Source organism: Anopheles stephensi, chromosome 3 (assembly GCF_013141755.1).
Source record: "Anopheles stephensi strain Indian chromosome 3, UCI_ANSTEP_V1.0, whole genome shotgun sequence".
In the NCBI taxonomy this organism is placed as follows: Eukaryota; Metazoa; Arthropoda; class Insecta; order Diptera; family Culicidae; genus Anopheles; species Anopheles stephensi.
The window spans coordinates 20,143,572-20,171,135 of record NC_050203.1 but is presented as its reverse complement, the minus strand read 5'-3'; the positions used below and the strand labels follow the sequence as shown (position 1 = coordinate 20,171,135).

At 48.7% G+C, this 27,564-nt stretch overlaps 5 protein-coding genes and 2 pseudogenes across 9 annotated transcripts; 5 read left to right on the top strand and 2 right to left on the bottom strand.

Annotated features, from left to right (window-relative positions):
• The first annotated feature begins 548 nt into the window (after positions 1 to 548).
• LOC118508800 (secreted protein C-like) lies at positions 549 to 4,418 on the top strand. Its single transcript, XM_036048519.1, has 4 exons — positions 549 to 611; positions 3,069 to 3,180; positions 3,623 to 4,352; positions 4,397 to 4,418. The coding sequence occupies exons 1-4, from the start codon at positions 549 to 551 to the stop codon at positions 4,416 to 4,418; spliced, it is 927 nt and encodes a 308-aa protein (XP_035904412.1).
• On the top strand, positions 3,710 to 6,789 carry LOC118512780 (annotated as a pseudogene).
• A 253-nt stretch (positions 6,790 to 7,042) lies between these two features.
• LOC118512775 (probable malonyl-CoA-acyl carrier protein transacylase, mitochondrial) lies at positions 7,043 to 8,264 on the bottom strand. Its single transcript, XM_036057683.1, is given in 2 exon segments — positions 7,043 to 7,368; positions 7,370 to 8,264. Coding segments are annotated over 2 exon segments (1,188 nt in total). The 5' UTR covers positions 8,255 to 8,264; the 3' UTR covers positions 7,043 to 7,065.
• Positions 8,265 to 8,390: 126 nt separating this feature from the next.
• Positions 8,391 to 9,900, top strand: LOC118512774 (annotated as a pseudogene).
• Positions 9,901 to 10,314: 414 nt separating this feature from the next.
• On the top strand, positions 10,315 to 19,226 carry LOC118512768 (ATP-dependent RNA helicase dbp2-like). Its single transcript, XM_036057673.1, has 4 exons — positions 10,315 to 10,464; positions 10,977 to 12,241; positions 16,371 to 16,549; positions 16,636 to 19,226. Coding segments are annotated over exons 1-4 (2,214 nt in total). The 5' UTR covers positions 10,315 to 10,462; the 3' UTR covers positions 17,404 to 19,226.
• A 585-nt stretch (positions 19,227 to 19,811) lies between these two features.
• LOC118512773 (b(0,+)-type amino acid transporter 1-like) lies at positions 19,812 to 24,191 on the bottom strand. Of its 5 annotated transcripts, none has more exons than XM_036057679.1 (5): positions 23,954 to 24,191; positions 21,052 to 21,750; positions 20,721 to 20,991; positions 20,000 to 20,643; positions 19,812 to 19,932 (listed from the first exon to the last, which is right to left on the bottom strand). In XM_036057679.1, exons 2-5 carry the CDS (start codon positions 21,530 to 21,532, stop codon positions 19,868 to 19,870), a joined length of 1,461 nt encoding a protein of 486 aa, XP_035913572.1. In that variant the 5' UTR covers positions 21,533 to 21,750; positions 23,954 to 24,191; the 3' UTR covers positions 19,812 to 19,867. The 5 variants fall into 5 exon arrangements, with proteins under 5 accessions (XP_035913572.1, XP_035913571.1, XP_035913575.1 ...); XM_036057678.1 differs by having other exon boundaries at positions 21,052 to 21,753; positions 23,954 to 24,157; XM_036057682.1 differs by having other exon boundaries at positions 23,902 to 24,149.
• Positions 22,373 to 26,716, top strand: LOC118512776 (nitric oxide synthase-interacting protein homolog). The gene is made up of 5 exons (XM_036057684.1): positions 22,373 to 25,708; positions 25,781 to 25,995; positions 26,069 to 26,378; positions 26,442 to 26,550; positions 26,623 to 26,716. Exons 1-5 carry the CDS (start codon positions 25,533 to 25,535, stop codon positions 26,692 to 26,694), a joined length of 882 nt encoding a protein of 293 aa, XP_035913577.1. The 5' UTR covers positions 22,373 to 25,532; the 3' UTR covers positions 26,695 to 26,716.
• Positions 26,717 to 27,564: the final 848 nt, after the last annotated feature.

The following is a 27,564-nucleotide window of genomic DNA, read 5'->3' as shown; positions in this document are numbered from 1 at the left end:
CACTGGTTAGTGTCCAGGCCCTTTCCCCCCTTCCCCCAGAAGAACCCGTCCATCCACCGTTGTGGAAGGTTCCGCGGTTAATTTGTGCAAAATGATGTCGTAAAATTTTCCACCATTGCATTGTTCCCAATGTGCGCCGAAAGCATTGCGTCCGCGCGTTCGCTTCGCTTAGTAATAGGGAAAGGGGTGTAGAAAAAAGGGGAAAGGTGGGCAATATATGGCGGAAGCGAACCGAACACCGATCCTCATCAGTCACACCGCGAAACACGGGGGTTTTCGTTGAGGTGCAATAAAAAGTGCAAAGCGCTGGAGCTGAAGAAGTCTGGAAGAAGGTTGCTTCCCAAGCTCGTAGCTCGCAACGCTGCAACGATAAGAGCGCCAAGGTGTCGGGACGTGAAGATATTGCATCTTCGGATGGAATCGAACGTTTGAGCGGTGTAGTAAAACTTTGCAGATGTGGTTTTATGATGCTTGCAAGTCCAGCCAGCGGGCTGTAAAAGAAGCTGATCGTGCCTAATCCCACTGGTCTGGACACTGGTCCGTGGATAATGGGAAGCGAACGGCTGAAGGATTCTTTCGAGCTGCAGAAAGAATCGTTAAAAGTGGTGACGGTAAAATGGTTGGAATGTATATTGGCTGCAGACCTTTCTTGAAAACACTAATTTAAATCTCATTCGTTTGATTGCGCATACACACCAGGAAATTATTATTTTTAGTTGGCGGGACAGCGTACAGGAGATCGTTTTGGAGATCATTAAAAAAACGCGCATGTCCTTGGAGAGCATATATAGTATTATTGCTACTCGCCGCCGGTTGTGAAACGTTTCTCCGTGACTGAAAGGCCAACCTATTCCTGTTCCTTGTATCCTTGCTTTTTTTTGCGGGCTTTTAAACTATAGCTCCTCGCGATAGTTCCTTCGTGGCGTCGTCAGGGAGCGTCACAGCGTAACCTTTCAAAGCTTTAAACTGGTCGCCGCTGGTGTGGTGGTTCGTCAGCGCCTTTTTTACGCGCCCCAGCACTGTTTTTTACTGTTTCCTCCACGACAATGCGTCGCCAGTTTTACCGGTGAGGGTAATAAAATGGTTCGGTTTTCAAAAAAGCGCATCTCGAATAGTTCGAGAGACGAAACGAACGTTTGGCGCTGCGAAACGGTTTCGCAGTCGTAAAACTTTGCTCCCGGAACGTCCGATGAGCTAAAGATGATCGTTGGAAGCGCTTGGACCGGAAAGCAAGAAAAGGGTGCATGCATTTACTTCGAACCCTTTCAGGGTTGGACTGTTCGCTGGGGTGAACGCGGCTGTGCCAGCAGAAGCTAGCACAGGGTTAATAGCAATAGCGCAGGGCTTCTAGCCCATAACGTTTTGCTCCCCTTCAGGGGAGGTCTTCAAAAATATATCTAAGGTACAGATAAAAGCATGAACCCGTTTTTTGAAAACGACCACTTCAAAGATCACGTTCCCAGGGGGGGGGGGGGGGGGGGGTTCTCTGCTCGATCGCGAATAATGTGCACTGCGTTAGCGTGCCGACAGAATCGCCGACGATTTTAAAATCCAACGTCAAGAAAACATAAAACTGCATTGATTTATGGATGCGTGCTGTTTAGTTGACTTGAAAAGAACTTCTTTTTTTTTAAATCAGCGGGGGCAATATATTTTTGATAATAAACACGGACCACCACCGGATCGCCCAACTAAACGGACAACTTCGCTGAGTCGCGAGAGGGAGAGAGAGATTTGGGCGGCAAAATATTAGAAAATTTAATTCCCATTCAGCAAACCCGCAATTCGGATTGATTAGTTTTAGGTTGACAAGAACCGTTGCCTGAACCGTTTATTAGAGGGCCACGCTGGAGAAGGCACCGTCGTTGTATTTAAGTGTGTGTTTATAACTGAATCTCATCATGGTGAAGAGCATCGGTTTATGATGAATTTAATGAAGGCACTAACCCCGTCCGGTCTCAATAAACTCAATCTCTCCTAGATCTCGGTGACGAGATTGACACCCAGACTGGAACGCATATCGGAGGCCCAACACATAAACCACGAACGGTGTCAAGGCCAATCCATCGATACTGGGGCGATATCGTAAAACAGAACTTCAACCTCCACGAAGATAATATTGGCTAAGAATCGGTGGCAGACAACGAACAGACGCAACCGTACACATCCTCTCCGGTACGTCCTCTTCAAAGCGTGGTCATGGTGGTGCCATCTTTGTGCCATCTCGCAAGCGCGAATAAATGCATACGCGTACCACCGACGCGTGCCTTTCCTGCCGCCCGAGCCCCTGATGAAGGCACATTAAATATTTTCCCTACTCGATCACGAGGCCATCGAACTTTTTCCGTGGGTCGAGCAGGGGGGGGGGGGGGCGGGTGCTGCATTGAGAAGAAAAGAAAAACGCTAAAATAGAACAAATATTATCGCTTCGTCGGGTCGTCGTCGGTGGGTCTTGTGTATATTATATCGAGACGGAGCGCGAGCGAGCGAGCAAGCGCCGCGCGTATAAGAAGTTGGCGGTTTCTTCAACCAAATGCCGGGGCGTTCGTCACGTGGGAATCGGTTCCGCCGTTGTTGCTCTGCGTGCGTGTTGCTTGCTTGCCCTCATTACATTCATGGGGCGAATATTGCGCTGCTGCTCGATGACGACGGTCCGATGACTTAAGATGAGGCGTGTGTGTGTGTGTGTGTGATAATACGGAGACGGAGTCTACTTATCGGTTGGGGAAGGTCTCCATTTTAGGATGGCAAATAAATACTGTGATAAAGATTTGCACACGTTTCGCTGGGTTTTGCTGGGTTTGCTGTGGCCTTTCTTAAGCCAGCAGCTCCTCGACGGAACTGGAACTGCGAATGTATCTGTATCGTTTAGTTTGAACCACCTCATTTCGTTCGTCGCTTATGATCGTCGTAAAAACCGTCCAATAACTTCAACCTCTGTTCGCTCACCTTAAACACACACCAACTGCTTGGCTGGCCATTTTAAGTGCGGTGGTATTAAATTTATTCTCCCCCCTCCCCGGTTTTATCCTTCGCAGACAATGCCGTTTCTCCCGGCACGGTGACAGCATTTGAAGAAATCATCATCTTCCTCCGATACCGGTGGGGGCAGTAACGCGGGCAGCAACGCCGCTACCGGTGCAAGCGGTGGATCGGCGTCCGTCGGTGGGCCCGGATCCGGTTGGCAGCAGTAGCAAACGAACGCACGGCACGGGCAGCAGCACGATGGGCAACACCCACCAGGACACGGGATCATCATCCGGGCGACAATGGTACCGTTGCCGGCGGTCTGAGCAGTTCCGGCACTTCTACCTCGAGCAAGGATAAAGACGAGGACGATATTTACGAGTTTTAAATCCACGCCGAAAGATTCTAGCTCGAGCTCGAGCGACGAAAAGGAAAGTGGTGGCGGTACGTCCAACAAGAAGGGACCATCATCGGCGGGGGAAAAATCGGCTGGCGAGAATGATAAGCATCGGCGGGCTCGTCGCACCATGACAATGAATCACAACAGGACCACGGACGCGATGGATCGTCTGGCGCGTCTGGACCGTCCCGGGACGATTCGCAAGCGCAACGCTCGACACTGCAACAATCCGGATCGGATGCAGGTGAAAAGCAGGCGCAAAAGGACGGACAATCGAACGGGACATCCGCCGGCTCGTCGTCATCGTCCGCGGTTGCTTCCGGTGCTGGCGCGATCGGTCGTCCGATCATGGAGCGGGTGCCGCTGCTGGTTCCGCCAGCGGTGGCAATACAACCGGTGGTAACGGTACGGGTGCCGAGCGTTCCAGTGCTACCGTTGGATCATCCGGCGGCTTATCAACCACAACACCCTCTTCCTCGTCCTCCTCCTCCGGCGTTCCGAAGCGTCCCTTTGCTGAGCTAAACGATGGGGCAGACGAAAGCTCTGGCGGAACTACGAACGAGGACGAAACGAAGCGTAAGAAACGTAAGGAAATCGATCCGCTCGGCGGGCTGGGCGGTGTTGGTAGTGGTGCCGGCAAGGATACCTCTTCCACGTCTTCCGCTTCTGGTGCTACGTCCGGCAGTGGAGGTGGATCCGCTTCGTCCACTTCGTCGGGTAAAGCGAGCGGCGGCAGTAGTACGGGTGGAAATCGGGGCTCAAACACCCCGCCAGGAGAAGGGCACAAATCGACCGGCGTACCATCGGCCAAAACGCTCGGACTGTCCGGCAAGAGTGCGTTGGATCGGAAAAGTCCTTGCGCTAGCCCGAAACCTTCGCAGGGTGGTGGTGTGGCTGGGTCGGGTGGCAGCAGTGCGAGCGGTGCAAATGCATCCTCATCGTCCACCGGAGCTGGCGCTGGTAGCAGTGGTAGTAGTGGTGTGTCGTCCGCTGGAGCTTCTTCAGCGGCGGGAAAGGGTGGATCATCAGGTACGAGCAGCAGCAACGATAGTGACGGCGAGAGTGGTAGCAATGCCACGATGGGGACGGAGGATGGCGTCGGGGGGAAGAATGGTGGGGAGGCTGGATTTGGTGGCAGTTCCGGCGGGGGTCCGAAAGTTCCACCGCTGAAGATTGTCATCCCGCAGCAGAGTACAACCGGTGATACGGAGGTCGGTGGGAATACGAGGAATGGAAAGAATGCGTCAACGAGAAATCATGCCGCACTACCGTACGTGGTGGCGTCCTCCAATAGGTATGTGTACACGGGGGTTAGATGGGTTATCTTCACCGGGTCCTAATAAACTACATTTTCCTCCCCCGTTTCAGCAACGATTCCACGGCGGACAAGGAAAGCACCTCGTCGCGCAGTGCCAGCCCGCCGACTCGAAAAGCTCGGACGAGAAAAAACCCATCGCAGGGCGGCAGCACCAAGGACGAACGCACCCAGCAACGTGTCCTGCGCAGCTCGCACCGCGGTGGCAACGGTGGCAATAGCAACAGCTCCACCAAGGATGGCAACACGTCCGGCGTCGACCGTTCGAACAATTCCTCGCCCCAGATGCAGCAGCAGGGCAACAGTGGTTCACCCTCGCCGCTGTCCAACGCCAGTGGATGTGATACGGCGGAAAGGGGCATCGGTGGAACGGCCGGCACGAACGCAGCGGATGGCGGTCGATCCGGTTCGACACAACAAACAGTCCCGGGAGCGGTAGTGGGTCTGCAGCAGGAGCTGTGGGAGATGGTGATAACGGAACGGTGGCTGGTAGTGGGGGTGCCTCTGGGCCGGGTTCGAATGGTAACCCGAAAAGTCCTTCCGGTGGTGTGAGTGGAGCAACTGGCGGAGGAGGATCAACAGGAGGAGGTAGTGGTCCGAGTGGTTCATTGACTGGAAGTTCCACCGGCGGTGGATCGGGTGATAATAATGGCGCTGGGACGGGAAGCACCACCGGTACAGCTAGCACCGGTGCCGGTGTCGGTCCCCCGTCCACTTCCGGCAACGGACCGAATGCATCCAATGCCAACAGTTCCGGATCTTCCGGCAATGGGACACCATCAACCGGTGGACAGTCGGCAACAACCGGCACCGGCAGTGGATCAACACAATCGCAAACCACTGGCACGGGTACGGCCCAAAGCACCAACTCATCGTCCTCCACTTCCTCCTCCTCTTCCTCGTCCTCGTCATCCTCCACATCGGAATCTTCCGTCCATCCACGCAAGCGTAAGATTAAAACGAGCAAAGAACAATCTTCCACCTCGTCGTCGTCCTCTGCTTCGGCCGGTGCTGCCGGTGCGGCCGGATCCGGTGCAGCCTCCGGCACGACGGCACCGTCCAGCGCCACTACTTCCTCGTCGGCAACGTCCGGCACCGGTGCGGCCGCAGCCGACGAGAAGAAGGAACCGCGCGAAGGAACGCCCGACGTTCATCCGCACGATCAACCGATCACGAACTGTTACCAGATGTATCTGAACATCCGCAAGCAGATCGAGCGCCGTCAGAAGAGTCTGTTCCCGGTGCAACCGAAGCCGCCGCAAGGCTTCAAGGACTATCTGATGAACCGCTGCACGTACGCGCTGGCCGGTAAAACACCGACCGAGCCGAACGTCCAGGTGCCGGCCACACTGCCCGCCTCGCTCAAGGAAATGTTCCAGGCGCAGGAGAAGGAACGGCACAAGCTCCGCATGCAGCACATCGTCGAGAAGGAGAAGCTTGTGCTGGCGGTCGAGCAGGAGATACTGCGCGTGCACGGCCGTGCGGCACGGGCCCTCGCCAACCAATCGCTCCCATTCTCCGTCTGTACGATCCTGAAGGATGAAGAGGTGTACAACATCATAACGCCCGAGCAGGAGGAAAAGGACCGGAACGCCCGCAGCCGGTACAATGGCGGCTGTTTCTGAGCTGGCTGCAGGATGTGGACGACAAGTGGGAAAAGATCAAGGAAGCGATGCTGTTGCGCCACCACAACGAGGCGGAAAGCTTGCACGCGGTCCAGAAGATGGACTGGGAGTGGAAGATGAAGGAGCATTTGCTGTGCGAGTTTAAGGCGAAACCGATCATCGACGATACGTACGTGCCGATGGTGAACGTGAACGATGACTTCGATCTGCTACCGGCTTAGGCAGTTGTCTCGGGTGTATGCCATTGGGGTATATGCGAAGCGAGAAGAAAGAAGGGTTGACCGCCACCGCCAACACAGAGAGACATTATTTTCTAACAAATTCCAACTCGGAATGATTAGGGTTAGGTAAGCAGATGAGTTGCTTTGAACAACGATAGGGTACGGAAGACGCAGAAAGACGCAAACCGAATGGACAATGGATTGTTGATGTAAATATAAGTAGTTTTAATCGGATACAAATAAAAGTATTAACATTTAGTAGCTTTCTGCGTTTTTTGTTGATGAGATCGCAATCATGGACAGCACTCAGGGCTCTTCACTTCCTCTAAAGATGGAGATGAGCTTGCCTGTCTTCTCCGTTGAGATATTGGCACTGCTCGAGAGACAAATGCTTTAAAGGATCATGCCATGAGAATGATACCGGACAACCCAACCCAAAAAACAAATGCAAAAAACGGATCATGATTTATTTACTTGATTACACTTTTTATTCCTCTATTAACTAAACCCTAGTTTGGATCTCGGTTCTACCCCGCACTACGCTTCCACATTCAGCGTCGTGTCCCATGCCTTCGCATTCACCTGCTTCAGGATCGCCTTCAACCCTCGCCCGGGTCCACACTCGAACGTGCGCGGAAAATGTTCGCCCTGCTTCCGTTCGTACATGATGTGCAGCGTTTGCTCCCACTTAACTGGCCGTACAATCTGCTTCGGCAGCTGGCCCACAATGTGGCCCGCACTCTTGTAACACTTCCCGTCCACGTTCGAGTGCACATTGATGAGTGGCTCTTCGACGCGAATTTTCCGCAACGCCGCAGCAAACGGTTCCACGGCCGATTGCCATCAGCTCGGTGTGGAATGCGCCGCTTACCGGAAGCCGCTTTATCCGGCGTATGTTGAACCGTTTCGCATTCGCTTCGAGGAATTGTAGTGCTTCCTCATTGCCGGCCAGCACCTTGCAGCCGGGATAGAGATAGTTCGCGACCCGGCAGTCCGGACTTTCGATACCCTTCTCGATGCACCAGTTTTGTGCCTCCTTGCATGCCTCCCCAATGCGTCCATCCGCTCCGAACAGTACCGTTGCCATGCCACCCTTCGCCTGCTGGCTGGCAAGTTGCATGGCTTCCGCCCGGATCTGCACCAACCGAAGCCCCTTGTCGAAGGGTATCGCACCGGCGAACACGAGTGCGGTCAGTTCGCCCAAACTGAAGCCAGCCGTTGCGAAGCAATTTTCAATCGCGTTCGGGCGTTCCTCGCGCAGCTGTTCGAGAGCGGCCAGCGATGTTACCATCACGGCCGGCTGGCAGTATTTCGTTTGATCGAGCTTACTTTTCGGTCCTTCGATGCAGATTTTAAGCAGATCGTATCCTAGCACCTCGTTCGCTAGGGCAAAAATGTCACGAGCGCCCGGGAACTTTAGCAACTTCGAGCCCATCCCCACGTACTGTGTGCCCTGGCCGGGAAACAGAATCACGTTCGTTTCGCGTGGATCTATCTTTGGTCGAACGGCTTTTTTGGACTGGTCGCGGTTTATGTAGGTGCCGGCCACGTACGGAAGTGTGGCCCACTCGCCATCCGTTCCTTCTGCCGATTGTATGTCCTCGAAGGTGGCCGCATTTTCCAGCAGTTCCTTCACCTTCTCCGTACCAACGGGTGGGACTTTGGCATCGGTTCCGAGCTGTCGGAGCGTACGGTGTAGTTTGCGATGAAATGCACGAAATAACATTACGGAAGGTGTGTTTTAAAATGGAAATTAAACGAGAAAATGCTTTCTGCCGGCACGGTTTTTTGAACGTGTTGTTTACATTTGTTGCCCCTTTTGACAGCCGGTATGCTGTCAAAGTGACAGGAGCGCTGCAAACAGCGTGCTGATTGTTATTGTTTACCTTCGTGGTCGGCAGCAAGCCCGGCAACGTGCAGTGGATTTTACTACTTTATTATATTTTAGTGACTATCTAACACCATGTGCAGTATTGCGGAGGATGATTTTGGTGACGATGGAGCAGCGCACGGTATGAAGGAGGACACCCCACAACCGGAACTCGCGGCAAAACGAGCTGTGTCGGAAGTGTAACACGGAACTGGCTGTGCTGAAACTGAACCTGAAGGAGCCTCAGTGTCGGAGTTGCTTTTTGAACTACGTACGGCACAAGTTCCGTGCATCGTTGGGATCGACGAAAATTGTACGCCGAGGCTCGCGTGTTCTTATCATCTTTACCGGTGGGCCGGAAAATGTAACGCTGCTCGATATGATACGCTTCGGGTTGGAGCAGGACTCGTTTAAGCAGCTGCGAATAGTGCCCGTGCTGCTTTACGTGGATGATGAATTCGTGAACCGGGCAGATGAGTTCCGAATGCAACGTTTAGCGAAGCGGATAAATGTTCTTAAACAGTTTAGCAACTTTCCATCGTACTACACCGTATGCGGCTCTTCGAAGTATGTGAAAGTAACCTTCGAAGAAGAATTTTCGCCTACCGGATTTGAGGAGGATGAAAAGCGACTAATCCATGTACTGGAAGCCGTCCGATCGGTATCATCTAAACAGGACCTCCTGGAGCAGGTGCACAAACAAACGTATCGAAGCATTGCGAAAGCACTCAACTGCAACTACGTCTTCCTTTCGGACATTGGGATCGATCTGGCAAAAACTCTTCTGTCCAACGTAGCACTGGGTCGCGGTTGTTCCCTAGCACAGGATGTAGCGTTCTGCGATGATCGTGACGATGCAGTGAAGCTTATACGACCCATACGTGATCTGAATCCGGATGAGATTAGCAATTACCTGCAGTACAGCGAAGCACAGCTACTCCACTTGCCACTCGCGAAACACTTCGACGATAAGCCAAGCTTACAAAATTTGACGGCCAAATTCATCGACAACCTGCAGCAAAGCTTCCCTTCCACGGTGTCGACCGTTTTTCGTACGGGCGATAAACTTGATGCACCGAAAGTGGTGCAAAAGACGGCACCATCCAGTTCTTCCGTTGATGGAACGGATTTTCTTGCACTGTTCGATAAGAAACTCACGCTAAAGGAGCAGCCTACGGCGGCAGAATGCTGTCGATTTTGTGGCGCTGCTTTGGATTATCGAGGATCAAAAACGCTGTTTGCCACCGAATATTCGAGGCTCGTTTCGTCCCGAATTAATGCCGCCTGTAGTCATGAGGACATTTTGCAGAAATCGAAGCAAATGGAGCAGGACGCGGAGCGAGCGGTGAATGGAGAAGACGATGATGAGCGTCGGGAACTATTGAAGCGTCTTTGTCACGGGTGTAGAAACATATTTGAAGATATAAATGAGTAGCAGGGAAGGGAAATGGAACAAGCTGTTTTAAATAAAACAATTCATTGTTGGAACACTTGCAACGGGACATTGTTTTTGTAATACAAGGAGCAGTCTTAGAAGTCAGTAGACAATCGTAGCATAAAAAAGTGACAAAGTAGTAGCATAAAATGTGAATTATTCTCTAAACATCTGGAGCATAGGAATTCAAAAATAAAAGTAAACAAGCAGAATATATTCGAAACCAATACTGCTGTCAAACGAATTCGCTACATTTTCGCCCGACAGTGGGAACAGTGGGAGCCATGGAATAAATTGTATTTTTAATCATAAATTAATGAAACATCTTAAAGAAAACAAAACGCTTTTATGTTAAAATCATGCTCGAACAATTCCATACAAATTTGCGATACTTGTTGCATTTAAAACAGATTTTATTTCTTTTCATTATTTTCGCCAGAGCAATGACAGCATTTCTATTTTGGAAAGTGTGCGGAAACTTTTGCACCGCACTGTGCACTGCCTCTGTCAACACGGTGTCAAAGTGTTAGTGAGCAGAAACGGAGAAGGTCGTGCAAATCACACCGTGAACTTTATTATCCCGAATTTGCCTCGCTATCAGCAAGAAACCTTCACAAAACACGATAAAAATGTAAGTAAAGGGACTGGCTTTAAGAAAAAAGTGGAAGTTTGTGGGGGAAAACGTTTTTCCGGTCGTAAATTGCGATTGAAAATTTCATCATCAGCTAGCGCTCCGAAAGGGCCCATTTCAAGATGGCGGCCATAGAAAATTGAATAGAAATGTTTCTCCTTCCATTACCTGGCCTAGTTTTCTGGCTATGGTTGCTATGCAGCACTGCATTAGGGCCGCTGCTGGAGCTTGTTACGAAACGAAATGAATATTTTATATAACAAGCAGGATTTATGAAGGTAGAATTGCTCATCGTGTATGAAGAATAATACAGCAGTGTGGGGGCTCATTTATGCAGACAATTATTGATTTTCTACGGGTCATGGGTATTGCAGCGTCTTCTCCCGTGCGTCCCCCCCCCCCCCCTTCCCCTCCTCCGAGTGCTTAGGATGATTGATTTTTCATTAATGAGTCGGCGCAGTGCGGCTGCAGTGGCATTTTTAAAAACATTTTTTTATTTGTTTCTTCCACAGGTACGGAAATCGGCCACAGCTTGGTAACGGTGGTTTTAACCGCGGTGGAATGCAGGGTGGTCGCCCGGGTGGCCCGATGGGTGGTGGATTCCGTCGTGAAGGTGGAGCTGGAGGCTACGGGGGCGGTAACGGAGGCTCGTTCGACCGTCAGTCCAACAATGGCAAGAATCTCCGGAACGTCAAGTGGGAACCGGAGGATCTGACGCCATTCGAGAAGAATTTTTATCAACCATCCGCCGGACTGCTGAACCTGACCGTGACGGACATTGAAGGCTATCTGAACAAGCATCAGATTACGCTGAAGGGTCGTGACGTGCCGCGTCCGAGCATGGAGTTCGAGGACGGTGGTCTGCCGGTGTACATTATGGAGGAGCTGAAGCGTCAAGGCTTCAGCAAGCCAACGGCCATACAGGCCCAGGGCATGCCGATCGCGCTGAGCGGTCGCGACATGGTGGGTATTGCACAGACCGGATCCGGCAAGACGCTCGCTTACGTGGTACCGTCGCTGGTGCACATCCAGCACCAGGCCAGCATTCGGCGGGGCGATGGCCCGATTGCGCTGATTCTGGCCCCGACCCGTGAGCTGGCCCAACAGATTCAGCAGGTAGCGACGGACTTTGGTTCGCGCGTTAGTGCGAACAATACGTGCGTGTTCGGTGGCGCTCCCAAGGGACCGCAGATCCGTGATCTCGAGCGGGGTGCCGAAATAGTGATCGCTACCCCCGGTCGGTTGATCGATTTTCTCGAGCGCGGCATAACAAATTTGCGCCGCTGCACCTACCTGGTGCTGGACGAAGCCGACCGTATGCTGGACATGGGCTTCGAGCCACAGATACGCAAAATTATGGGCCAGATTCGTCCCGACCGGCAGGTGCTGATGTGGTCGGCTACCTGGCCGAAGGAGGTGCGCAATCTGGCGGAAGAATTTTTGGCCGACTACATCCAGATCAATATTGGATCGCTGAATCTGTCCGCGAACCACAACATCCTGCAGATTGTGGATGTGTGTGAAGATTACGAGAAGGATCAGAAGCTGATGAAGCTGCTGACGGAGATATCGGCCGAACCGGACACGAAGACCATCATCTTCGTGGAGACGAAGCGCCGTGTCGATGATATTACGCGCATCGTGAACCGCAATGGATGGCGCGCTGTGGCTATCCATGGCGATAAGTCGCAGCAGGAGCGTGACTACGTGCTCAGCACATTCCGTAACGGGCGCCAGGGCATACTGGTGGCCACGGATGTAGCTGCTCGCGGTTTGGGTAAGTGTTTACGTTCCGCCAGTTGCTGGCATTCTCTATCTAGCAAAACAGTACATTCATATCCTCCATGAAGTATACCAAAAAAAAAAAAAAAACAACATGAGTTTTTAGACTAAAAAACAATCTTAACCTACGAACGGTAAACGTAGAGACTGACTTCTCGGTTCGCAAACCTCCTGACCGCTCATCCCACCCTCACCCAGTACTTGTGGAAAATGATAATTTGGTCTAGCATATTTAGCAAAACGAAACAAAATCTGATTAACAAATTTCGTCCCAAGGACAACAACGCCAATATCGCGTACTGTGGGGTTGCAGAGATGTCTGTCTGCATGTTTACCATTAGATTACCATCAAACAGAAAAAAAAGAAGAAAAACCATGTTAATCCTGCTAGCAAGCGTACCAGTCTCTTGTAATATTCCACACACGCCTCACACGATTCATGTTCCGGACTTGTTCTTTCAATTCATTGTTGGGATAGTTATTCTGTGCGTTCATGCGCTCCTTGGAGGCAATGAACTTTCTCTAGCAATCTTACATCATCTGCAAGACAAAACCCGAGAAAAACCCCCTTTAACATTGACCAAACTTCCTATCTAAACCGACCGACCGACTTCATAGAGACATACAGACCAACAACCAAAAACCTCCAACCAAATCGATGAAACGCCACGCGCCACACATTACTGCTGATTTGTTGATGGCGGCGTTCGTTGGTTGAACGAAAAAGCGAATGCAAAACTTTGTCAGTCATTTGATTACTGGCCGAGATCTTGATTTATCAAGCGGTATAGAATGAACATAAGCATAAGAGACACCGAGAGAGAGAGAGAGTGCGAGTAACAAGAGTGTGCCAATGGGTTAGATAATAATGTGTGGAGCCAAAACAGACATATGTATACCGTGTAGCAAAAAGAAACAAAAACATTGCATCGAAGCAAAATCGGTTGCAATGATTACACCCCAAGTTTTACTAGCTTTTCCACCTTAGCTGTTGAGCCCGATCGAGCGATCAAGCGGCAAGACACAACACCTGCTTAAAGGGATATTCTTCTGTATTTGTTTGGAGCTACTGTGTGGTTTCTATTGCGCTGTGTCTATATAAATAGAGACCCCGTGCTGGAGAGCCGCGAAAGCACGCGAGAACGGGAGAAAAGTGCAAGTGCAATAATGTTAAATTGTTGACGGGTTTTATGTATTTCCTGTATTCACAACCACGATAAAAAAAAAATAACGTTAACAAATTTACAGCAAAATGAGAAGCCGCGAGTACACACGCGGCTTTCGGAGGAGCTTATGAGTAGCAGCTTTCTTTCGCAGCCTGCAGGTAAGTATGCAGGGGAAGCAGCTCGTTATGCTGTTGCTTACTTATTTCTTTCAGCGCATCCACACGAAGAGCAACGACGAACGGGGGAAAACTGTACGGGCGTGTGTGTGTGTTGGGTAAATTTAAACAAATCTTTTTCTCCAAACATATCGTGAATATCAGGAAAAATATAAAATTACACTAGCTATAAATTGCATGATGGGCTCGGATCGTTGGTTAGCATCCATCTGCGTCGTAACCGCCACGCGATTGCGCCCATTTTCCTGTCACAACGGGCGGGCGGGCCGGGCGATATTCGGGTTTTGTGTGGGTATGGCATGAAGGATGCGCTAACCACCTTTCCCCTCCATGTATGATTATGGTGAATAACGTTTCTCTTACTCGCAGCTGCTGAAACACGCACAGAAAACAAATATGGAGGCAGTTGAACAAGGCAGTGTGCTTTGCTTGGCGCTACTTCAAACCATTTATTAGGCAATTAAGGAGTGTTTTGCAGGTGTTTCTGTTCCGCACACGCAAGCAAACGTCCGCGCATTGCTTTCTCAAGCATGTGGACAATTGTTTAGTGTGCTGGAAAGCACGATGCAATTTAAAAAAAAAAGGAAAAGGGGGTCGGGTTGAGTAAATTCAGTACGAAAGTAGTATTTAGGGCATTTAGCTTGATACGGTGTGGTTTGCTTTTCATAATTCGATTTTCTTTCGCTAGAGATCAGAGGTGATTCTGGTTCACTATTTTGGATGTCGCGCATAAATGTAGTGTAAAATCTTGCCTGAAAAACCTATGCAACGCCACGGAATCAAGCTAAATCCCTAGTGTATTTAAGTATAATCTGAACGGGGCGCTATCACGTTCTGTCGGAAAAGCTTCCAGATTGGAAAAGAAAACCCTCTGGTTTAAAGTCTTGGCGCTCCTGCTCATATAGTATAAGAAAGATGTTTGTTTTTGGTTCCTTCATTGTTAAGTTTCATCGTTTTCTTGCATATACCCTGTGTCGTCGTCACCGTTTGTGTCACTATACAGCCGAACCGTGTAGTGCGATGTTGATGGGGTTACCAGGGAAAGAGATGTGACTCTCCATTATAAGAAACTAACCTAAACACCACTACTCTGCCAGCTAACGTTTCGTTTTAGTGACGAAACACACACACGCACACTTATGGTCGTTTCTCTGCAATTGCTGGTAATGTTTCTCTTCACCCACGCATAAGGACTTGAATTCACCACCGCCACCACCTATCTTATCGCAGAGCAAAGTTTTGCTCGCTCTGTTGTACCTCTGTGCGAATATGTCCCGAAGGGGCATACCCATATGCAAATCGAGGATGATTTTGTATTAGTTTTGTGTGTGATTTTTTGTGTTTTGTTTGAAGCTTTCATTATCTACACATAGATGGGACAGCTGGAAACATCGGCTCTCCGTTTTCTATTTTATTTTCCCTTCATTCTTACAAACAGGCATTCTGCAGCAGCAATTCTCGTCTCCTTGCTATATGTGAACGTAAAGCAAGTCGGAGGTTGCAAACTCTGCACACGCTCGAATCGAAATGTTTATTACAGTACTTTATCCATTTCTCTTTGAATTTTGTGTGTTCTGTTTCGGTAAGGTGATAATCCTGTTCAACACACAATCTCCTTTATTTTTCACTTCGTACAACATATTCATTCATATTCAATCTCGTGGAATAACCACGGGTTGTTCGGGTTATGTTTGCGCTTTCAACAAAAAAGGTGTGTGTGAATTGATCGTTGCTTTACGGGCGTGTGCTAGTTAGGATGGCGCGTTCGCACAGAAGAGCGATAAAGTTCCTTACGAGTGAGTGAAACGTTTTATAAAAAAACATCCCCCCCGTTCCACAAAAAAAAACCCAGATATAAGAATCTGGAAAGAAACTTATGCCAAATTGTGTAATGTGGTGATCTCTCCCGGCCATTGGTTTGACTGTACAAAGGATGAAATCGGTTTTTTGTATTTACCTGATGTAAAAGACTATAAAAAGCGAAATAATGTTAAGCATGACACTGTACGGAAGGAAGAAGTCTTTCAAATTGGTTTAAAAAGCTTTCGAGTTAGATTTTTGCTGTACCAGCAGTAGAACATTGTAGCAAACCGGTAATTTACTAATATAGGACACACCCACCCCCGGTTGTCTTCTTCCTGGGCACACCCGCGAAAACGGGGATGTGCAAAACTGTGTTGCAATGGATGATTTGTGAGATTTGGTTAAAGAATTGAAGAATAATGTTATCCCACGCTGCGTTAACGTTCACTTTCGGTTCGAACTTCCGGTTGTTCTCGTTGTTGCACACTATATATATTAAATCGGCCATTCGGAACAAAATGTCTACATATTTTGTGTGTCCCACGGTACAGATTGCCGTGTGGCTAGAGTTAAATTAAATTTCTGTTTGTTTCCCCCACAACAACACCCGGGTACGGATTCACACCCCGTACACGATATCTCTATCCTATCATGTTGCTTTTCTATTTCTGACTCTACATAATATTTCCTATGTATTCCTGTCCGATGGCAAACACAACAACTTCCATTTCTTTTATGTTGGAACCACCAACAGCCGTCTCTTACTTTCCCCAACAAACCCTTTCTTGCTACGATTTGTGTGTGTACCACCACCATCACCACTCTCGATCGATCCGGAAAGGGTCATGCCAATCATGCTCTCCCCTTTTTTTTCCAATTCTACCGTCTGTGTTGTATGTGTGTACCGAATATTGCATTGCTCTAATTACAATAAGCGAATAACACAAGCCCCTTCCCCTCGTGTGTCACATGCCTCCAGATGTGGAAGACGTAAAGTTCGTTATCAATTACGACTATCCGTCGAACTCTGAAGATTACGTGCATCGGATTGGTCGAACGGGACGCTCGAACAATACCGGCACCGCCTACACCCTGTTCACCAACTCGAATGCCAACAAAGCGAACGACCTGATCAACGTGCTGCGTGAAGCGAATCAGGTAAGGGGGGGGGGGGAGCGGAACACCGCACATCGGGCCCATCGGACAGCACCACTAACAGTTCCCTCGCTCTCTCCGATTTGTAGGTGATCAATCCACGGCTGGTAGAGCTGGCCAAACCGAACATGGGCAAGGGTCGTCAGCGGTACAATAATCATCGCTTCGGCGGACAGCAGAACCGTCCACCACGGGACGGTCCGTACGGTGGCGGTCCACGCCATGACGGTGGCGGTGCCGGACGGTTCGGCCAACGGGATGGCGGCGCACCAAAGTACGGCGGCGGTATTGGTGGTGGTCGTAACGAGGGGGCCGACAAGTACGGTCCACCGCGCGACAATCGGCTGTCGATGTACGGTGTCGGTGCGGGCCTACCGCCACAGACGCTTGGTGGGCTGGCGGCCAGCACGGCCCTGGCCAAACCGCCCGGCGTTGGTGGGGGGGTAGGCCAGCGTCAGAGCCGCTTCTCGGCACCACCACAATCGGCTAGCGCTGCAGTCGCCGCCGCTGCTGCTGCCGTCTTCGCTTCCAGCTACCACCAGCAGAGCAAGTATGCAGCAGCGGGTGGTGGTGCACCGTCGGTGGGGGGTGCTGGCCTAGCCGGAGCGCATCCAGCGGCCGGTGCGGCCGCCTACGGCAGTTCCGCCTCTTCGTACAAAGCACAGCAGCAGTCCGGTAGCGAAACCGCCCACATGTACGGTAGCAGCAGTGGTGGGTACAGTGCCCGGCCACAGCCAGCAGCATCCGCGCTACCGTCGGCGGCAGCCGCTGCAGTAGCGGCCGCTGCGTACCAGTACGCGGCAAACGGAGCGACACCCGCATTTGCGTATCCGCCACCGCAGGTGGTACTGAACTAAAGCGCTTCAGCGCATACACACACACACATTTTCATCCCACTAAACTAATGCGATATAATTTAATGTATTTAATTTAACTATGCAGAGTTAGTTCGTAAAAACACATTTATGCTTGAATTCACTACTATTTTACGTTCGGTTAAATGGGCGGAATTAGTTTTGACCTAATCGCATATCCCATCAGTCCCATAGTTCAAAATGCGTGTTACTACTCGCCGTGAAGTGAAAGAGTTGTAGTGGACGAGGGGTGCGCAACTGCGCCAGGAATATATACTTTCATCCAAGAAATGACATTACACCCTAGAAGCGAGAATATAATGGTTCGGGGTGATATATTTCTGCTTATCCTTTAGTTTTGTACGGTGTGAAGTATTGTCTATAGGTAATGTTTAAGTTTTTGCCACAAACCGAGTGGTCTAATGGGCGCGCGCGATACGTTACAAAACTCGGACGCAAAGAAAAACCATCAACTTTTCCGCCTGGAAGTTTTCAGTGAGATCTGTGGTCAGAATTGTATTTGATCCAGAAGTGTTTGGAATGCTCAATTTTTGGTCCAACGTCCAAAAAACCAGATTGTAAGCCGCTTTCTGCTATAGTTTCCACTGAACAACTTCCTCCACTATATACTTAGATGATTCCACAACTTTATACACGAAGAAAAAGAGGAAGGAAATTGTAAACCCCTATAAATGTCGACATCATTTTACACACTCTCTGACATCTACCTGGTACCCAGAGATTTATTGGTACCTCCATTTTCTCTCCGGTTGTATGTCAAGGAATGGTTTGTGAAAGTGAATTTTATGAAACTTATGTTAATTTTCCGCGTATCGTTTTGAGAAAAAAAACCTTAAGAATTGTACTTTGATTGAAATACACATCAAACAATAGCAGCAAACAGTAGTGTACGAACGTACCGTCATCAGCAGTGGTGGGTTTTCCACACATTGCTATTGCAGCTCTACAATACCAACACAACAAAACAAGTGACAAATTTTTAAATGTAAATAATGATGTAGCAGCAACAGGAAAGGAAGGATCGCCATAACCATCGCACACAACCGCGAAGAGAGCATCCTTCTGTTTGTGTGTGGTAGGTTCGAGCGGTTCAAGCAAAAAAGAAAAAGCCAAATTTAAAAAATGAAGAGAGAGAGAGAGAGTAGCAAAAACAACAGAAATCACATGTTGAAATTTAAAAAATGTCAACGATTTATTATCTCTTCTTAAGCCCCGTCTGATAAGAGACTTTTAACAACAATTTAGCACACCACTACTTTAGCACCAACCAAGGTGTGTTAGTAGTGGTGGTGGTGCAAACAATATAAGTGACAAAAACAACAACAAAACAAAAAAGTGCAACAAAAATGATGTAGTCGTGCGTATCTATATATATATGCATGTATGGATGTGTGTGTTGGGTAGATTATAGTGCATTTTTCGTGCATCAGCGGTGTGTATTGTTTCTCTCGACGTAAAGGAAATATGGTATTTCCTCCCTTCAAACTTTTTTTTTTCTATATATAACAACACGGTAAAACACACACACCCTTAACTGTGAATTATTCAAACTAATACATTGAATAATAAGAGTAATGCAAAGCAAAGCAAAGAAAAAAAAACCTATAGCAAAAAACAAAAACAAATCTTAATGAATTAATTGGCACATTGTCGAAATCGAAATAATACTGTAACTCCCGTAAATGGGTCCGTGTAACGCGCAGGTCCAAACAACCGTGTCCCGAAAGTAATTAAAAGGGAGGTTGCGATTGCAGGAGTCATGTTTTTATTTTGAATGCACAATAAAGAATTAATTCATAATGGTAGGTTGTGGGTGGTTGTTTTTTTGCAGTGTGTAGATCACATCCGAAGAAAGTTCAACAATGGTAAGAAGAGCTCTTGATTGGGAGTAGTTATGGTCTCAACAGTTGAAGTATAGGATTGGAAGAGTGCTTCCCATTATTTGGGCTATATCTGAGCCAAGATATCGTGTAGCCTGTCCTGACCATGGACCATCAAAATGTATCTGATGCTACATAGGGATCCTGAGGTCCTTGGACACAGGGGTCAAATCAACCATCCAAATATTGGCAGATCCTGGACTGGGAAGATCCTGGAAGATTGACATTGTTATACAAAATTTCCCGTCGAAACCGACCATGTCTGAACGGTGGATAATCTCTCTCTGGTGGTTGGTGAAGGAAGGAAAAGACTACCAATTTTCCTCGACAGCGTCCAATAGAATTTATTGAGCCATATCTCAATCGGAATACCTTTGCCAATCAAATGTTCTTGAGGATTAACTAATCGTCGCTCTGAAATCCGCAACGTTCAGTTTAAATGAAAGCTCTTTACCTAACGTATTTCTTGTCATCATATTCAACAGAGGATATAATTGGCTCGTAACGTCATTTCGTTAAAAAAATAGTAACTGTTTTATCTAACATAAACCAATTCCAGCCCGGTTCTAATCTAATTTACTGGACGATGGAACAACTTCGAAGAGCACTTGAATCATAAAGGTGAGCTTATCTGTAACGAGAAGCGAAGGGAAAGCAAAATTAGTTCTAGTTCATCCAATATCGCTACTGCAACTTACTAATCCATCGTGGCCGAACTTTGTAATACACGAACGGTGTGTACACCAACACACCGCTCAGGATGAACCCTACGGCGAACAGATATTTCGGCGAAGGATCGCTTATAACGGGCACGATCGAGAGGAAGACGGACACGGCCAGCGTAATGTATGGCACGATCAATGGCACCTTGTACGGCCGATGCACATTCGGTTGGCTCCGGCGTAGAGCCAGCAGGGCCACAACCGCCGCACCGTAGAAGAACCAGATCAGGAATGATGCAAACTCGATCAGCGTTTCAATGTTACCGACCAGGATGAAGGCAAGGGCTAGGATACCCTGCATGGCGACGGCCGGTGCAGGGGTTGCACGGCGTACGTGAATGTAGGAGAGTGGTTCCAGCATTTGACCTTCCTGGCTGGCAACGTAGCAGAGTCGCGTTACGCCAAACTGAATGCTGAGTGCGCATCCGAACGTGGCGAGTGCGACTCCAAGTGGAATGAGAAAGGAAAACGAGCCGAGCGCACGATCACCGAAATCGATACCAACTGCTTCCGAGGCGATCATCTCACCCATCGACAGAACGGTCATGTAGGCCAGGTTCATGAAGACGTACAGACCGGTAATGATCGGTACGGCGATCATGATCGAGCGTGGAATGTTTCTGCGATGGAAGAAGGAAGAATTTATACATTAGAGAGAAGGTTCTGCAGGGTGTGAATGTCAGTGGTTTGAACTTACACCTCCGGTTTCTTGATCTCCTCCGTGATGGTCGTAACGCTCGACCAACCATCGTACGCCCACAGTCCATTGTAGAACGCAAGCGCAATGTGTCCCGGGCTGGTGTTTGTCCCCTGAAAGCCACCAGCTAGATTCTCCGTGTTACCAATCGCCAACTGATAGATGCCGCCGAAGATCACCACCAGACAGGCGAACACCTTGCAAAACCCGAACACGTTGTTGATGGTGACGTACAGCTTCACGCTGCTGAGATTGATGTAGGTGATAATTCCTGCGAAGATTGCGAACATTATTGTCAATCGGTTGAACCGAACGGGCGCCACCTACTTACCTAATCCTAAGATGCCTATCAGCTTGATCAGCAGATGAAGATCCGCTGCCGGCATATGTTCCAGCCCGAGCAGATGGCGGAACGGCAGTATCGAGTACTCGGCAAAGGTCAGTATGATGACGGCTATTTCTGCCGGCCGCAGAATCATCACATACACCCAGGCGCATATGAACGATGGCAGTGGACCCCAGAAGGAGTGCGATTTCTTAAACGCCTCGATAAGATAAGCGTACTCTGCACCGGACCGGGGCACCACCGTGCCCAGTTCGGCGAAACAGAGCGCTCCCAGTAGCGAGATTCCACCGCAAACGGTCCACACGACTAGACAGAACCCTACGCTGCCGGAATAGCGCAGGGCGGCCGTTGGCGACACGAAGATGCCGGACCCGATCATCACGCTGATGATCACGTTAATCGCCGACATGAGACCCATCTCGCGCTTCAGGCCGGCGGCGGCCTTAGGTTCTGCAGCGGCCGTCATGATGTTGCGTTTCGAGAGCTTCCTGACACGCAGCCGCTCACCAGTGCAGGACCACTTTCACTGTCCCCGGGGCGATAAGAACGCACACACGATCCTCCCTTACTGCTACTGCTGCGGCACGGGAGAGTACACGAAGTAGAAGTTCAGTCGTATGCTAAGGAGCGGGGTTCGGTGGGATTCACTTGACATTTCCCGTTGGCTGTGGCGTGTATGTAGATCTGCTGGAAGAGAGCACAAACAATGCTGTAACGGCTGTTATCACTGTTGGGATATTGGGCGGAGAAAGCATTGTTCCACAAGTGGTCTCAGAACGGCAAATGATGTCCGAAAACGTCGATCACGGCCGATGACAGCAACAGCACGTTGACAACAGAGACGGCAAATGATGAGCACATGGAATTATCTTATCACTCCAGTCCAAGTCTCAGGTACGGGAAACTACTGCATCTGTCACTGGCCGGAGGTGGCTCCATTTTGCCAATAGCTAATCGTTCAATCGATAAGGCGCGCACCCTGATGGTACGCTCTCGGGTTTGGTGGATGCAGCAGAAGCCCTCACTCACACACTGCCCATGGACCCACACTTATCACACCGAAACTAATCCATCAAGGTTCACCTTATCACGCACATTCTTCGAAGGGAAGATTATCTGTCCAGCTGGAGGTCATTGCTGCACATTCGATTGTGGTTATCGGTGGTCGATTGAGAGAAGATTTATGAGAACCATTATATCTACAGGCGTCGGTGTTCTATGTACGCAAGCGAGCTGTCAGGACACGTGACTTCGTGTTTGAGTCTCTGCGAATAGCGAAACTCAGAGGGTAACGAGTTTATGGGTCACGTCTCGGAACGATGCCCAAGCACAACGAATTTCTTTAAAGGAGCGCCCTGTTTACCCTAACCATTATCGACCACGCGTCATGTTTGCCTGCACTTAAGCTGCCTAATGTCGCAATTTTCAGCATGATTTGTCACTCCAAACCGGGTCCAAAGCAACCCCGACAGTAGGAGAGAGTTCTTGAGGGAATGTCTCGCCCCCCCGTGTACCAGCGATAGAAGATCACGCTAGTGATCACGCAGGATGATCTTAATTGTGCCGTCTTGCGGATGTTGCCAATTTTGATGCTCCCCGGGAGATATGGCTGGATGGCAAGAAAACTTCAGAACCGTTGAGGATGTTCCGTTGTCACGCAAGCGGATGGCCATTTATAAATAGGCCCGATACTGTGTACACACACGCCAAAAAAGAGCCTCGTTAATGTTTGTCGTAAACTTGTCTATTACCAAGGTGTTTGCAAACATGCAGCGGAAAAGGTGCTGATGAGTATCCGTGAAGCCACGACGACCTGGTTGGCGCGCTGTGGCTCGTGCGGTTAGCTTATTGAAGTGTGTCGCAAGTCACTGTAGGTGTAGGAAGTGGTTGGGAAGCGAAGAAGCCGGTCATCATCATTAATTTGTCCAAATTGACACTATACCATCTATCGATTGGGCGTGTATATCGTACGGGCTATGAGAATAGGCGTGCGAAAACTTGTCAAACCACCGGGAATGATGGATCAATGAGGCCGGCTAGTAGACGGACCGTGTCAACTCCCGGGTGTGGTTGGTGTTACGAGGAGAACTAGTGGGTCGGTGACGAAGCCCCATTAGCACGATAACAGTTGTGTCGTTTGAATGGGCCATGTGCTGCCGTTCGATGACGACAATCAACAAAAATCATGTGCGTACGATTGGTCCCGGGGAGGTTGGGAGAGCCACACGCACGCACCGGACGATAATTCTCAGGGAAGTGAAGAGGGAGAGGCGAAAAATCGAATATAATTGACAGCCGCGGGGTTACAGAGTTGGAATCGTTTAAGCGTTCCGAGGGGAGGGGGAGCTAGTCGCCAAGTCCACCACGACCACGTGCTAAAACGTGGGACAGTATCCACGTTGCGCCGGAGGAAGCATCGAGGTAATGAATGGGATTAAATTGGCATTAATCTTGGTAAGGTTGGTCGGAGCTTTTGTCCCCATAAACTGCACCTTATTATCACTAACAATTGACACTTCCGTTTGCTATTGACACTTGCATCGAAGTAGGCGTAAGGCGTACCTCTTGTATGCTGGAAGTATTTCGAAGATGCGCGTTCCTAGATCACAGTGAGCTCTGCCCGTAATCAGTAACCGCTACTACGCACATCTTGAACTATTGAACTGGGCAAGTTATCATCGTCATTCGCTTTTGGGGTGTTTGTTTCCTCCCTCCGAAAATTGACCACTGATAACAGTTTCATTAACGAAGCACTACGGATGAATACCGACGAAAAAAAAAACATGTCCAAGGTAATTGCCACCAAACCTAACCACTCGCATGCACTGTACGTACTTCTTGGTTCCGATTTCTACGAGCTCCAGTAATGGAATAATAATAGTCGTACCGTTTCAGATCACCTGCACGATTCTGTTGATTGACCGTTAATGATGTGAAACGGTCAAGTCACTACAGTCCGGCAATACAATGCACCATTGATAAGGGAACTGGAGGTTTGGTACGACTGTAGCCCTGAACTTAGTTGCAAACGCCACCGACTCGAGAGATCCCGACGATCCGCTGCTGGGAAGCGACAGCGTGATACTGCGCCGATGTCTTCACACAGTTGCAGGAGGATCGCAACGCTTGTGGTGCGATATTTTCTCGCTCGCTGCGCCATTGTCGTCGGCTGGCTGGTGAGCATGAATGTTGAGGAGGATAGAATGTGCCTCCAGAGTTGTTGGTTCATTACACACTCTCTTTAAGCACATCTCCACACGCGCCCGCTTTGCCTTGAAAAGGCCGGGTGAATTGGTTAAGGTTGAATGAGTTATGCTGCCTACCGATTAATGCCCGGTGCGGGCGAACAAGCTCCCTCGGTGAGCGAGGACGAATCTGCTCCGTGTGAATCTCGGCCTCGGTTCGGCTAATTTCTTATCGTTGTGCTACGCTATTGTGCTACCAATTGGATTCGGAAGTAATCTTTTAAGTGACACTCCCGATTGGCTGATGTTACTAACTTGGGGAAACGTATTGCTGACTGAGTTTCCGAGAGTAACCTTCTTTACCCTTCCCTGTACCTATTATTGAGCTATTGGTCGCACTTTAGCTGCACAGAAACTGATTAGAATACACACAAAAACAGGAATAGGATCACGCAGTTTAAGAACGATTTGCGCTGCGTGTGAAGTGTGCAAAGAAATCAGGAGCAAAAGGAGGCAACAAAAAATGGCGCAGCAGGACGTAAAGAATTTGCAACAAAAAAAAAGGGAAGAATGGAACCCCTTCTGCTCTTGCTGTTGTCTGCAGAATACAGGCGGAAGAAGGAGAAGAAGTAGTTCGAGCAGATTGTTTGCCAAAAGGGGTCTTGCGATTCCTTTTCTTCAGGATACGCATTCTTTCAGGATGCGAAGTTGATGTGAAGAAGGTACTTCTTATGTTTTATAGAGGGGTGTTATTTTTTTCTAATCGAGAAAAGGAATGAAACGTCTTAGCGACCAGTGTATGTTTCTTATTCCTTATTCGTGCTTTAAAAAATATTTTAAAGATTTAGTTATGTGTAAAACATTAGTTGTTGTCTAAATTAGACAAAACAATAATTTAAAAAGTTTTTTTACGGGTTTTTTTTGCTTCAAAATTGGATCATAATTCTATTATAAAGAAAATTAAACCGAAAATTTCATGTTTCAATGAAAAATATGTTTTATTCCTTGATTTTTTAAAATTTGTTACCTAATTCCTTTGATTTAGACTCGAAGAAAATTTAGAATGATTTAGAAAAAACTGTACATTCGAATATAACCGACACAAGTAGAGAGCTCCCTTTTGAAATTTCAAACCGAGCTAAACCGTTGCATGGCAACACTGCCGCTTCGCTCCGTTTTTGACAGCTCGTTGTGTTGTTGTGCGAAAGCGTAAACAAACGCGTCTGTTGGTACCCATTGGAAGATTGTGAATTGTGGGAAAGCCTGAAAAACAGCTAAAATATGACTCGCCACGCTAGAAATTGTACGGCCGGTGCTGTTTATACGTACCACGAGAAGAAAAAGGATGCAGCAAATTCTGGCTTCGGCACGACATCGCGCCGCATCGGGAAGGATTCGGTGAAAAGTTTCGACTGCTGTTCGCTAACCTTGCAGCCCTGTCGAAATCCCGTAATAACGTATGTATAGCGTAGAAGGAAAAAAGAGGTAGTAAATTACAAATCAATAACAAAGTCCACCTTCTATTACAGCAAAGATGGTTACCTGTTCGATAAGGAAGCGATCCTCACGTACATCATCGCGAAAAAGAACGAGTACAGCCGCAAGATGAAGGAGTACGAGAAGCAGGTCAAACAGGACGAGGAAGAGGAAGCGGCCAAAGCGAACGCGGAACAGCAAAAGAAGCTGGACCGGTTCATCTCGACGGAGAAGAATATCGTGAGCAATAAGGCTGTCCTGCCGAGCGGTTCGTACATCGTGGCTACCTGTTACAATGAACGATTTAGTGACTTACCGTTCACTTTGGACTCTTTCTTTAGTTGAAAAACCTAGCTCCAGCGGAGCGATTTCGAACGTGTCACTGGGCAAGCGAAAGGAACTACCCAGCTTTTGGGTACCATCACAAACACCGGCAGCTAAGGTATCGCGCATCGAGAAACCGGACAGCAAAATCTACTGTCCCGTGTCGAACAAACCCCTGAAGGCAAAGGATTTGATTGAGGTAAAGTTTACCCTGGTAAAGGATCCCGCCGATAAGAAATCACTGATTGCGAAGGAAAACCGATACATGTGTGCGGTGACGCACGATATCCTGAACAATTCCGTACCGTGTGCGGTGCTGAAACCGACGTAAGTAGACGAAACTTTAGTGAGAGATGAGTATTCTTTAATTGATTGCTTGCACTTTTTAAGGGGAGACGTGGTCACAATCGAGTGTATTGAAAAAATTATCAAAAAGGACATGATACACCCGCTGACGAATGAAAAGCTCTCCGACTCGGACATTATTCCACTGCAACGGGTACGTTTCCTAAAACCGGCGGGTGCTCTTTGTAACGATTTAATAACGTACTCCTTTCCGTGTATCCGGCAGGGTGGAACTGGTTTTGCAACGACCAACGAGAAACTGGAGGCCAAAGAGCAAAAGCCTTGTCTGCAAGTTTAAGCTAGTGTAAATGTTTTGTGTACGAAAAAATACCTTTTTAATTTTAATCTTTCGTTTTAATTCAGTTCCGACGAGATTTTTACCTCAAATCAGCCACCTCCCTTTAACATAATAAATGCAATTTATAAGCTTAGTTCAAACGTTCCAATGCAAAAGAAATGACCGGGGAGTGGTCAATCATGGCAAATTACAGTAAAAGAGAGTACCCAGGAGCGATATCGAGGTCACTGTAATGGACAGGTCAAACACCCCGACCTCCGGAACACAACTGGACACAAATTTCGGAGAAAAGGCCACGGTCAAGAGGCATTGCAGTGTGGCCATCACAGCAAAAGCAAAGGCAGCAATGCGTCATACGGTTATAAGTGGCCCCCGTAATAGCCTCATGCCTCATATCACAGTGTGTTGCAGCCTGCTGCTGGTTGCCGATAATTGTCATCCCCGTACCGGTCACAATCACTCCACCCTTTCACGTACGGGACGGGACAGGGACACGGGACAGGAATGTTTGCCATTTTTATCTATCCATAACCGCTTCTAACGGCACACGCGCGACAGCCATTGAAGCGATGACCTTGCGCGGCGAACGATCAGCACAGTTGCAGTTCGAGAGTTGCATACGGGCGTGGGGGTGGGGGAGAAAACTACTATCAAAACAGGAAATGAATTGCTCGTAGTTTGTACGAATGTTTTTTTGCGGTTCATTTCAACCGCGGGGAAAACACTTTGCAGGAGGCGCCCATTTTGGGGCGAAACAAAACGATGCCGATGAGAATAACAGAAAAAGGGCTTTATTCGCGCGTCATACTACACGATCTGATCCTCCTTGCCCGCGTAATGCTTGTATGCTTTTAAAGTTTTGCACACACA

What these genes read in the sequence shown, in the direction of transcription:
- LOC118512773 (XM_036057679.1), bottom strand. Translation starts at nt 21,532, where the DNA reads ATGACGGCCGCTGCAGAACCTAAGGCCGCCGCCGGCCTGAAGCGCGAG. An exon ending in GATAGGCATCTTAGGATTAG is followed by an intron (nt 20,992 to 21,051) that starts GTAAGTAGGTGG and finishes CAATCTTCGCAG; the next exon opens with GAATTATCACCTACATCAAT. An exon ending in GAGATCAAGAAACCGGAGGT is followed by an intron (nt 20,644 to 20,720) that starts GTAAGTTCAAAC and finishes CTTCCATCGCAG; the next exon opens with AAACATTCCACGCTCGATCA.
- LOC118512768 (XM_036057673.1), top strand. An exon ending in TGTAGCTGCTCGCGGTTTGG is followed by an intron (nt 12,242 to 16,370) that starts GTAAGTGTTTAC and finishes ACATGCCTCCAG; the next exon opens with ATGTGGAAGACGTAAAGTTC. An exon ending in TGCTGCGTGAAGCGAATCAG is followed by an intron (nt 16,550 to 16,635) that starts GTAAGGGGGGGG and finishes TCCGATTTGTAG; the next exon opens with GTGATCAATCCACGGCTGGT.
- LOC118512776 (XM_036057684.1), top strand. Translation starts at nt 25,533, where the DNA reads ATGACTCGCCACGCTAGAAATTGTACGGCCGGTGCTGTTTATACGTAC. An exon ending in TAAGGCTGTCCTGCCGAGCG is followed by an intron (nt 25,996 to 26,068) that starts GTTCGTACATCG and finishes CTCTTTCTTTAG; the next exon opens with TTGAAAAACCTAGCTCCAGC. An exon ending in TGTGCGGTGCTGAAACCGAC is followed by an intron (nt 26,379 to 26,441) that starts GTAAGTAGACGA and finishes GCACTTTTTAAG; the next exon opens with GGGAGACGTGGTCACAATCG.
- LOC118508800 (XM_036048519.1), top strand. Translation starts at nt 549, where the DNA reads ATGGGAAGCGAACGGCTGAAGGATTCTTTCGAGCTGCAGAAAGAATCG. An exon ending in CGTCGGTGGGCCCGGATCCG is followed by an intron (nt 3,181 to 3,622) that starts GTTGGCAGCAGT and finishes GGTGAAAAGCAG; the next exon opens with GCGCAAAAGGACGGACAATC. An exon ending in AGTGGTAGTAGTGGTGTGTC is followed by an intron (nt 4,353 to 4,396) that starts GTCCGCTGGAGC and finishes GTGGATCATCAG; the next exon opens with GTACGAGCAGCAGCAACGAT.